Source organism: Typopeltis vanoorti, chromosome 7 (assembly GCF_054136105.1).
Source record: "Typopeltis vanoorti isolate ZY-2024b chromosome 7, IOZ_Tvanoo_1.0, whole genome shotgun sequence".
NCBI classification, from domain to species: Eukaryota; Metazoa; Arthropoda; class Arachnida; order Uropygi; family Thelyphonidae; genus Typopeltis; species Typopeltis vanoorti.
In genome coordinates this window covers 95613870-95626907 of record NC_143555.1, presented here as the reverse complement: position 1 = coordinate 95626907, position 13038 = coordinate 95613870, and the positions used below count along the sequence as shown (strand labels likewise).

The 13038-nt window shown below is 33.5% G+C and overlaps 1 protein-coding gene across 1 annotated transcript in view; it reads left to right on the top strand.

Annotated features, from left to right (window-relative positions):
* Nucleotides 1-13038, top strand: part of LOC150104881 (transient receptor potential-gamma protein-like) — a 350865-nt gene that overhangs the window by 240676 nt on the left and 97151 nt on the right. The window contains exon 4 of the mRNA XM_090396037.1: nucleotides 9228-9572. Within this exon, the coding sequence (XP_090252163.1) occupies nucleotides 9228-9572 (345 nt within the window). The remainder of the gene's footprint in view (nucleotides 1-9227; nucleotides 9573-13038) is intronic.

Below are 13038 nucleotides of genomic sequence, written 5' to 3'. Positions count from 1 at the left end.
TGACTAAGCAATTTCTTATAGATAATTTAATTTAATTAATTAAATTATATTAATTAATTTACTTTAATTCTTGTAGATAATTTAAATTTAATTTAATATACAATTTCTTATCAATATTTCTTTTTGGAGTGATGACAAAACTGTTTTAGTGTTCTAAGGTTATTTTAAAAAATAAACTTTAACTGTCAGTTTTCTAATGCTTATCTTTATATTTCTGCTACTAAAACATTCCGAATTATTATCTCACATAAAAAGGTTGGGAGCTTAGAGTTTTTGATGTAACCCATTTTCTGCGCACTGAAAGCTCACATCTGTTTATCATAATAAGCGTTAATAGATTTTGCATAAGGTCAGCAATGGAGGAAATACATTATTATTTAATTCCTCCATTCTAACAGTAAACAGACTGTTCAAACAAAACTTATATTAACCTGGGTTATTGCTTAAATCGTTCTTCTGGGAAATTGTGTGGAATTTCAGGCTTGCGTTACTAAAACAATTGCCTTCAACGATCAGTGTAGCAGTCAACCAACTTAACGTTAAAAAAAAGAGAAAGCTTTAGCGGTGCCCTATATTTTCCACCTTACTGAAACGAAAGAAAAGAGAGCCCATTCTACAGAAAGGCTATCAATGTATACTCGTATATCAATATTTCATGTAAAGATATGTATTTCTGTTTACCTAACGAATACCGCACAAAGTAATCCCCCCGAAGTCATAACCAGAATGAATACTAAATAGAATATGAACTCTTCATCCATCAAGATTGACATTTAAGTAATGTATTTTATGTCTCTTTCTCTCTAAGAACAAAGACGTATCGGTGAAGGTCCTATAACATGTTCAATTTTTTGGCATACTCGGACTGAAAAATGGTTCATTTTTTAAAAAAAATCGATTTCAGATTTCGTATTTCATACTTAAAAGACGTATTTATAAAAATATCAGTGATAATGGTGGATAATTTTGTAAAATGTATATGTATATATTAAAAATTAAATGATTTAAAGTCGTTTCATGCAAATCCCGTTTGTTAGATTTCCTTGGACTTTTAATACAACTGTTGACCTGTCTTCGTACCCACACCCACCCACCCACCCACCCACGCACGCACGCACGCACGCACACACACACAGAGAAAGAGAGAGAGAGAGAGAGAGAGAGAGAGAGAAAGTCTAGATTAAAATGAACCAACAAATCATAGTATGCCTGAGTTTTATATGATATTATATGAGAACATAATCCTGAGACTTCCAACCTATCCTTATAACTAGCAGGATAGAGCTATTCTTCACTGGTATCATAATGTTTTCTCCTTCCTTGATGCTTTGGTGCCAGATCACTGGGTGACTAGCGATGCATTCCATGGCCATCTATATTTACTTCACTTGTGGAAATAACTATTCCCTAGTGTTTGACTTCCTGAAGAAAGACTGGTATTAATTTTTCCCCCTAGGTTTTTCTATAAACTCATACTATTATAAACAATAATGCAAGTAATAGGGTTTAATTACACGATAATGAAGAAGGTGTGAAAAAGGTCCGCAGAATAGTCAGAGAGTGGGAAATAAAGATATATACCAAGCCAGGGTGATTAAGATAGAGGATGATACCGTTCTGTATGAAGAAATAAATGTGTTAGATAGATGGAAGGAATATTCTGAGAAATTAATGAATGAAATAAATAGGGATATGCAAAAGGATAATATTTCATGTAAAATATCAATTCCTAACACAACAAAAATGGAAGTGGAGGAAGCGTTGAGAAAGATGAAAAATCGAAAGGCAGTTGGACCCGATAACATCCCTGTAAAAGTATGGAAATGTCCATGTGAACTGGGCTTGATTCTATTAACGGATGCCTTTAACAGAATCATTGAAACTCAGAAAATGCCAGATGAATGAGAGAATGTATTGGTTCGAATATATAAGAACAAAGGTGATATCCAGTCCTTCAACAACTACAGAGGAATTAAATCCATGAAGCACACTATGTAGATATGGGAAATGATAAATGAGAAAAGATTGCGAGACAGTGTCAGTTAGCGAAGAGTAGTTTTAGTTTATGCCCGGTCGAGGAACAATTGATGCCATCTTTGCTCTAAGACAGCTCATGGAAAAGTACTGGGAGAGCAACACGGAACATTTTCTGGTCTTCATTGATTTCGAAAATGTCTTTGATAGAGTCCCAAGAAAAGAGAGAGAGAGAGAGAGAGAGAGAGAGAGAGAGAGAGAGAGAGAGAGAGAGAGAGAGAGAGAGAGAGAAGCATGAAAAAGGAAATGATTCCGGAGAAGTGTGTACATCTTGTTCGAGACATGTATGATGGTAGTAAAGCAAGGATGAAGTGCAGAGCAGGAACCACTGAGACATTCCCAGTAAAAGTCGAGGGTTCATCAAGGGTGAGCTTTGAGTCACTTCTTATTTTCTATGCTCTTGGATTGTTGACAGAAACGGTAAGAAATGAATCACCCTGGACGATAATGTGATGATTTGCACAAGGTCTGAGCAGGAAGCAGAAGAAAGACTTGAACAATGGAGGAAAGCTTTGGAAAACAGTGGTTTGAAGATCAGTAGAAATAGGACACAGTACAAGTGTCGTAGTGAAGCAGCAGGAAGTATAACATTGCAGGGCACAGGCATGCCACAAGCGCCTAGGTTCACATATCTAGCACCATATGTCCAAAGTAATGGATACGTGGACTCAGAACTCAATAGGAGGATCCAATCTTAATGGATAAACTGGAAGGGAGAGAAGGTTTCATGCATACTGTATGATACAAAAGTGTCTAGCAATTAAAAGGAAATATCTACGAAATGGTAGTAAGACCTGCACCGATGTATAGCATTGAGACCTGGCAAGTGGCCAAGAGAAGGGATGTATCTGGAAAGATTAGGGAATCAAAGCTGAGTTGGTTTAGTCATGTTATGCCATGAAGTAAGATCTATGTTGGAAGGGAAGACCTAAACAACGAAGGCTGGAACTCGGACTAGAGGAGAAAATGCCGTTGTTCAGAACTGAGTGAAGAAGTGTGTGTGTGTGTGTGTGTGTGCGCGCGCGCACGCACGCACGCACGCACACACACACACACACACACACACACACAATGGTACTATAAATATATACATATATAATGAAAATTATATATATATATATATATATATATATATATATATATAGCTCAGGTATTTTATTTTATTTTTTAATATCTTATCCTTGCACAAAAGTTGCAAAATTTATAGCATAGCAGCGAGTGTACGGATAACAGGAAAAAAGATATCTGCTGACGTATTTCTAGAACAGCTGAAGGTTTCCCTCTTTAGGGAAAACAAAGTAAGGAAGGCTGTTCTAAAGAATTAAGGTAGATGGAAGGTAAATATTAGAAGATTAGTTGTGAACAAAGAGTGGCGGAATTCATAAATGGGTGGGCTTCTAGGTGGTGAAAAAGATGACTTTAATGTCATTTTCTGTGGTTTTTAAGAGAATCGAAATAAGAACAGTTGAATGGTACTGTTCCTTGTCTTTTATCACTATTTATGGAATGGCTGAATGTAGGCTTGTTTCCTGTTATTTTCCTACTCGTCTCTGCTATCTTTCCCAGCCTGGTGTAAGGCTTAGAAAGATAACAGACGATAGGAAAAGATTGAAAAGGGATAATATGGAATAGGTGCTAATTCTGAAGCAGACATTTTTTCAGCACAATAGAGGGAATATCATCGGGACTAGTTACTGTCCAAGTTATTTAGGATGCTTCTAATTTCGAGTCACAGCGTTTCTGGTTAGAATTTATATAGTTTTAGTATAAAATCAATGCGAGAATGGAATTATTATAGCTTAGTGTTCCAAGTGTGCAAGTCGATTTTGAATAAAACCAATTTGTGTTCAGAATTGTTGGCCATAGTCAGTATTATATTATTTTGTTTTGGCAGAGTTTATATCATTTCTTCAGATATATATCATTATATCATTTCTTCAGATACATATCATCATCATATATACATTATATATATATATCATATCACTATATATATATCATATCACTATATCACTATATATATATATATATCATATCACTATATATATATCATATCACTATATCAGAAGAAAACTTACTTGCACTTCCGTTGCCATTTTATTATAATTCGAGTATGCTATTTTCTGAAAGGTGTAAAATCAAATTTACATTTAACTAGAGTATATCTGTAATAATATCTGTAATACAATTTTAACTGCTTCATAATAACTCTAATAATAATTTTATATTAATTATGTAATAAAATATACATATTTTAAAATAAACGCTTTCTTCTTTAGGTAAAAAAAACATATATTCACCGAATTAATCTTTCTTTAATATATACCATTGAATTAGTGCTGAACTTTCTTATTTGAATGTAGGAATTGGTTTCGCAGCGTATGCTTTTTATTTTATTGTTCCTTCACTATTATTATCTTTTCATTATCTCTCAAGACATTTGTTTTACGTTAATATCAGTGTCCCCCTGGTATTATTTTTCCGAATTTTATTTACGTAAAAATATTATATTTCTTACTTTGTGTCCGAATACTTTATTGTCTTGCGCTTTATCCAATTTTTTATCACTATTTATAATTTGTTTACTGTGCATAACCAAGATGGGTATTAAACTTTCTTTTCTATTTTGTCTTTTAAAGAATGTATTCTGTGAGATTTTTTTCATTATTTCAATAACATTTTTACTTTATGATTTAGAAATCCCGTATAATATTAAACACAATACAGACATTTAATTTTTGCTAGTGCAATATTACAATAACTTTCGTTGAAAAGTACAATAATTAAAATCAAAGATGATGATTTTATATAATTATGTTTTCTACAGTATTTCTACCACTACGTTTTAGAAGGCTTTAGGTAACTTTAGGTAGATGAACTCCTAATCTTGTGGGCGCATAATAATAATAATAATAATAATAATAATAATAATAATAATAATAATAATAATAATAATAAAGAAGCAGCTACCGGAATAGCGATATTCACATCTAAGGATGATCTAGAATCAAATGCTTCACATTTAATCACCCTGAATGTTGCTGCTACGTATAATACGTATTTAGCAATCGACATTTTAACCGCATTTAGTGTGTCAATACCCATACACACTAAATACGATGTGGTCATTGGTTGAAAAATTACATTCGATAACAGTTATCATTTAGATGCATTTAGACATTTCTTTGGATCTTTTTTCCATAAAATAGTTGAAAAGAATATAAAATTAAATTTATACTATAATATATATATATATATATTTTTTTAATTTCCAAATCTTTTAAGCTAAAATTAATTTTAATTGTAATATTAAAAACGCCCTTTTTTCTTCATAAGAAATATACATATTCTGACATTTCATATTTAATAGTATCTTGGAGGGTAATGGATGGCAATGCTGTAGCCAATGAAGTTCTAACTGAGGCTCGGCTATTACTGTTACCCTCCTGCCATGATCAGAGCTTTAATAGCTCAATAACCTTATCCCTACACTATCCTCTACAGATAACGGGGAAGATGAAAAGCATTCTTGCTTCGCCCCCTTTAAGCCAGTCTTTATAAGGACTTAATAGTATCTATATCCATATCTAGATCAAGAATTGCCGGGATATCCATATCTTGATAAAAAACTGCCGGGATAAGAATAGCACCAATGCAAATCCAAGCATGTCGTAAGAGGTGACTAATTGGACGCTGAGATTCGAGAGTTTGAGTTCGCTCTCTTAAGGTTTTTGCCTTAAGGGAGCAATTTGAGTCTCCGGGGAAAGTGTTCTCCGGCACGGCTCTCACCGGGCGGTGCCGAAGAACAAGCATTCACCGACATGGCTTTGTCGGTGAATGCTTTTCTTCGGAATTTGAGCGGTTCTGCTCGCTGGTGGTGGTGTGTGGAAGGCCATCATTGAGTGGAGCCAACGCTGAGATGGACGGTCTTTCGGCCACTATTGAGTGGTCTAGGGATCGTCTTAATTTTTAGAGATTGGCTTTACTTAAGTATCACCGTGAGATGCGGTGATTAATATCCTTGGAGGGTAATGGATGGCAATGCTGTAACCAATGAAGTTCTAACTGAGGCTCGGCTATTGCTGTGACCCTCTTGCCATGATCAGAGCTTTAATAGCTCAAAAATACCTTATCCCTACATTGTCTTCTACAGATAACTGGGAAGATGAAAGGCATTCTTGCTTCGCCCCTTTAAGTCCGTCTTTATAAGGAATAGCTATATCAGGTGTTCCCAACCCTATGCCCGCGGGCACCATGGCGCCCGTCGCCCGTCCTCGGCGCTGTGCGACCGTGTGCCGTATAGTTTGAAATAATCACGTGATGACTCATGCATTAATGACACATGACGAGTATTAAACGCATACAATGTAAAGTTGACGCGCATTCGAAGCTGTTCATTATCTGTTGCTAGTTATATTATTATTATTTGACAGCTCCATGGAGTCCTAAGACTCATCGAGGGAGGGCACCTACTTTACAACTCTCTGTCTCCACCACTCAACCTCATCTACAAACCGCCTCATCTACACCAACGCCATCTACTGTCCACCATCACCACTATTATTTTCATAGACAATCACAAACATCCATGCCCACGGCGGAATTCGAACTCGCAGCCTTTTAGCTGAGAGCGGATACTCTAACCACTCAGCCAACCAGACCGGCAATATGCGCCTAATTTTAACGGTGTCTTGTACTTAAATTTTTGAAATATTTTGATTTTTAATCCTAAAACGAGTGAATCAAGTAAAAGAAAACGAACCTATAATTTTAACACTGACTGGGAGGAAACATATTGTTTCGTTAATTTTAAAGATAATTGTGTTTGTTTGTTGTGAACAGTAGCGTTGCAATTCCGAAAAAAAAACATAATGTTGAACGTCACTTCCAGACAATGCTTGCCACTTTTAATACGAATTATCCACTTAAATCTGAAATAAGAACGAAAAAAATAAATCAACAAAAATCGAACCTGTCTGCCCGACAGTCGGTTTTCACTAGGCATGTGGTAACATCTAAAAATGCCACCATTGCTTCTTTAAAAATTTCTCACATGCTCACAAAGAAGAAAAAAACCGTTCCAAGATGGCGAGTTGTTAAAAGAAGCATTTTTGACTGGTGCCGATTGTTTATTTGAGGGATTTTCTAGCAAACGTGAGATTATGTCAGCAATACAAGATTTACAATTGTCAAATAACACCGTCAAAAGAAGAATACATGTAATTTTAATGGACATACAAACTCAGTTAAAAAGTGAAAAAGTAACTTGGAAATATGTAACTGGTTCTATTTACAATTTGACGAGTCAACAGATGTATCAGACACAGCACAGTTAGCAGTTATGATGAGAATGGTATTTAGTAACTTCACTGTAAAAGATCTACTGAAAATATTACCCATGAAAGGACGAACAACGGGTGAATATATTTATAATACACTCAGAATATACGCCAAGTCGATAGATATCCCTTTGCACAAGCTGTCTGTGATAACTACTGATGGGACACCAGCAATGGTTGGCAATATCAATGGATTTATTGCACTCTGCAAGAAAGATCATTCATTTCCAAACTTTATGTTCCTACCACTGTATTATCCACTAGGAAGCTTTGTGCAGTAAAATACTGCCCTTTGGACATGTTATGAAAGTTGTTACAAAAATAATCAACTCCATTCGAGCAGCCCCTTTGTAACACCTACTTTTTTTCAAGACTCTATCGCAAGACATTGAAGATAAAGAACCTGATCTCATCCTGCATACGTTGGCACAGTAAAGGTAAAGTCCTTACAAGATTTTCAAGCTTAATTGAAGAAATAAAAAAAATATCTTCACATCAAAAATGAAAATTTTGATGAACTAAATGACTTTTGCTGGCTGTTGGATTTATGTTTACTCACAGACATCATGGAAAAATTGAATTCTTTAAATTTAGAGTTGCAAGGAAAAGATAGACATGTCGCTAAAATGATAGGCTCTGTAAACTCATTTAAAGCCAAACTGGATTTGTGGATATCACATCTGAAAATGGGATCTCCCGTTCATTTCCCAAATATGAAAAAAATGGTAGGCGATAGTGAATTTAACTTGTCACCATTTGTTAAACATCTTCAAATGCTTAAAGAACAGTTTGAAAAGAGATTTCAGGAATTTACTATCATCTAGCCAATAATCTAATTTTTTATCAATCCTTTTACTTGCCAATGTAAAATTTTTTATCGATCCTTTTACTTGCCAATATAATGGAAATAGCTGCATGCATTGCAAAGCTTGTTCAAGTAAATGCTGAAGAACTGGAGCTAGAAATTTTGGATCTTCAGAATGACATTACGCTAAAATCCCATATAACAGATGAAAGCTTCTGGAATCTAGTGGATAGAAAAATGTTTCCATTCTTAAAAAGAGCAGCGTACAAGATATAATAGTTTTTTTCGGTTCCACATACCTTTGCGAATCATTGTTTTCAACAATGAATATCATAAAATCAAAATATAGATCATGACTCACTGATGAGCATCTTCATGATTGTTTAAGAACTGGAATATCATCATATTCTCCTAATTATGAAGCACTGGCCAATGAAATGCAATGCTAAAGATCACACTAACTTGCATATATATATTTAACTTTTTATATAATGTAAACTTTTAAGTAATGAAACATTTGATTATAATGTAAACTTTGTATGTATTCATTTAACAAAAGAATTCAAAAAATTTGCTTGGAAAATAGATGGTGCCCGTCGCCCTACCTGTATTTTAGAATGTGCTCTAGGAAACAAAAAGTTTGAAACCCCTGATCTATATCTATATCTATACCGAAGTGTTTCTGATTAGTTGGCCTATTTTACGTCACGAAAAATCCTACGTTCCCGAAGGAGAAAAACCCTGCTACTTCTAAATGAAACCAGCTAACTTATTTTCAGTTGAATAACCCTTACAAACGTTCTTACCTTCGTAGACGAGCATTCGAACTCGGGTCTTTCCAAACAAAATGCGCCTTCGATACCAACTGAACAAAGGATTCTCTACTTATTTACCCAACTGCAAATATAAATATAAATATAAATATAAATATAATCATTTGTCAATAAATAAATAGCGATCGATAACAAAAAAAAAGCTTTGATCTATTGTTAATCATGTATGAAATTCCCTATTTATTGTAAATACCTTTCTTTCTTTCTTTCTTTCAGAGCTGGGAAGCAATTGACAGAGAACGAGCCACTTTCACCCCTGACATTACTCCCCTTATTTTAGCAGCCCATCGAGATAACTACGAAATCATTAAAATTTTGTTAGATCGTGGAGCAGTTATTCCGTGTCCTCATTATGGTCATTGTGGATGCAGGGAATGTACAAAAAACAGTTCCGAAGATAGTCTTCGACATTCGAGGAAGCGTATTAATTCATACCGAGCCCTTGCATCACCATCTTTAATGGCATTGTCCAGTAAAGATCCCATCCTTTCTGCCTTTGAGTTGAGCTGGGAACTTAGGAGACTGAGCTTCATGGAAAACGAATTCAAAAACGAGTACCAGGTAAGATTTTGTTGTAAAATATGGGTAATATAATGGATTTTAAATGTTCAATGTATAAAGAATGTGAATGATTTTTTGTTGCGATTAATTTAAAATGTACTTCTTTAAATATGAAAATTAAATTATTATAATAGCAGGATAATGAGTCTATCGCATTGCTTATGAGGGCGCTGTGATCGCTTCTGAAAATGAATTGTAGTCGTTGTAAGGGAATTATTTTATAAAGCATAAATAATTTCCTCTGCAAACGGGAGCCGGAATCTATTTTAAAATAACATACTGAATAAAATACATATTAAAATATACCTTTCGTTTATTAACAAAATTATTTTGTTGTTTATTTACTATGAGAAGTGAAAGGAAATATGAAGTAAAAAACGTTTTCTAGAATGAAACGAAAAGAGAAAAAATTTACTCTCGTGCATTAGAATTTCTTCTAATATAGAATGTTAAAAAATATTATATATTATAAAAAAAAATATTTTAAAAATTCATAGAATTTTTAATAAAAAAAACCTTGTTATGCAAGTACACCTCTTATTTTTAATATATTTTAAGAATACTATAAATACGGATTGATTGCCCTATTATTGGAATGGATTCGCTTTCTCTTGACATGCGCAGAAGTGGCGAAGGGTCTCGTATCTGTGGGCATACTATATCATCTACGGTAATAATATTTCAGAAATACTCGTATTGAATTCTTACTGGTATATATAATATTAAAACTAACATTTGAATTAATATTAATACTGTATATTGAATACAACAAAATTGCTAGGGTTTCGCAGAGTTCTGAGTAAGTTTTGTAAGCAGAGTGTTTTTAACATGACTGTACAAACACTATCCCCTACTGCAGCAATATTTAAGAATTATTTAACGCTATAATATAATATTATAATACTATAATATAATAGCAATATTGAAATTCCAAACAGCATTTCTAAATTTAGAATTTAGAAATTCTAAATAGGATTTCTTAATTCTAAAATCTAAATACCTCGTTACCTTCATTTTTTGTTTCAATGGTAGGTCACAATCTGTATTGGGACTGGTTTGTTTGTGTTCATATCTCCTACACCTTATATTAATGGATCCCGATATCAGGTATCCATGCGTCCAATATATGCTATTATATTTTTACAGATAAATGTTATTACAACTGAAGTAGAAAAATAGCAACTATTAAAATTATGTTAAATGTGAAAGTATTAAATTAAGAACTACTAAATTATAGCTGGTTCTAATCTAAACAACTGTCCCTTTATTAAAACGAATACAAAAAGGGAAAATTCTAATATTTAAGTAGCTACTGAACTATCTCAATATTTTCTATTAAATTGAACAAGAAAAAAAAAGAAGGTAAATGAGTCTCGAGTTACAGACAAAAAAAAAAAAAAGTTAAAAGCTGTGTCTGTTTTCTCGGATATTTACCTAGTACCGATTTCAACTCAAATTTATACAGTTATTTCTAGTAGTGCTGTGAACGTGTACAAACTTCCGGCGGCATCTTTCATTACCAACCCACAAGTGGTCGATTCCCAACGATACGCTTCTCTGTGGTTCTAGAATATAATGTGGTGTATGAAATTTCAATCAGGATTACTATTTTTTAAATGCATCATTCGCTCTTTTAGCAAGAAACAAACTATCAATTTTTAATATTTCAAAAATTATATAGTTATTTTAGTGTGAATCGCGATATCTTTGTTTCTTTTTTTCCTCCCTCTTCTTCTAACTGAAGATTAAACATTTGTCTGCTCCATCTTCCATGGTCTTCCTCTTTTTTCCATTTGGTCTATATTTACCTGCTTTTTATTAGTAGCCAATATCTTTCCACCTGTATAGATGTTCCAATTTTCTCTGTAGTCCTTGATCTCTTCGCGTAAAATATAAATATCTAACTGTCTTATGATCTTCATTTTATGTGATCTAATTTTTGTACGCTCTTTAAGTGCTTTTAAAAATCGTATTTCTGCAGCTTGTAATTACTTTAATCTTTCTTTTTTAACAACCATATTTCTGAACATATAATTGAGCTAAGTGGCCATTATTTTCTAAGAATATAAACATCGTTTTTCATCTTTTGTATTATTATTTTCAGTGTCCTTTTAATTCACAGATTTTCTGAAATTGATTATATTTTTTCACTTGTGATTTTTCTCATTATTTTTATTAAAACTGAAACTTTATTTATTTAAACCTTTGAATTAAAAATAATGGCGCTGTTTCAAAATATTATTACTTTTGATTTTGCTCAATATAAACTAGTTAAAGTTCATCGAAGCTATTTAAACACTCTCACTGTTTTCCAAATGATTGGACAAATTATCTGCTTTTTTTCTCGATGGATTAAGTCCTTGACTCTTTATTCCTTCATCTGATTGAAGAAAATCTGTGTGGATGGGGCGTTATTGAGCTAAAAGCTCTAATCATGGCTGAGTAACGGCAATAGCAGAGCCTCAGTTAAAACTTCATTGGTTACAGCATTGCCATCCGTTACCCTGGGATCTGTTAAGGATTACCTCAAATTATCTAATTTGTTTCAAAATATAATTTATATGATTATATATTAGCGTATCTATACAATGTATAATATTCTATGTTATTATTTAAAAAAATAATATATAATATACTGTAAATAAAAATAAACTAATTTATTTTACTTACCATATCTTTTATAATCTTTATGCAGAAATAAAAAAATTATGGAAACCAACGGTTTGTTAATGGTAGGGCATTGTCACTTCTGGTTTCCATGTAGACCCTCTGTCCAAAAATAAACCGAACTTTTCAAAAATAGAAGAAACTAGTGGCGCCACCTGTTGTATATTTTGTTGCCGAAACGGCAACCTTCATTAGTGTTGTGTCAACTGTTTATGACATTTGTTTCATTAGAAGCCGAGTTATAGTGTCAAGAGTGACAGTTTGTTTTGACGAACGGTCGGAAAATGAATTTCAAACAGAGAGCTGCGATTGACTTTTGTGTTAAACTTGATAAAAGTTTTACCGAAAAGCATCAAATGCTTCAAAAGCATATGGAGATGAATGCTTATCCCGTACTCAAGTTTACGAGTGGTTTAAGCGATTTCAAAGTGGTCGTGAGACCCTTTAGGACGAGGAAAAGCCGGGCCGTCCAAAAACTGGACTGAGCAAAGTTAACATCCAAAAAGTGCGTGATTTCATCAAATAAAACCCGAAATCGTCCGTGAGATTGATTGAATATAAATTGGAGATTCCACATCATCAACTGTACACAACATTTTGACTGAGCGTTTGGGCCTTCGTAAATTGAATTCGTGATATGTTTGCACGAGTTGACCGACGACCAAAAAATTTATCGAATTGAACACTGCAAGGACCTCATTAAAACCGCCCATAAAGACTTAAACTTCCTTGAAACAATCGTTTCTGGTTAGGAAAAGTGGTGTTTTGAGTATGAGCCCGAAACAAAGGCCAGAGTGCT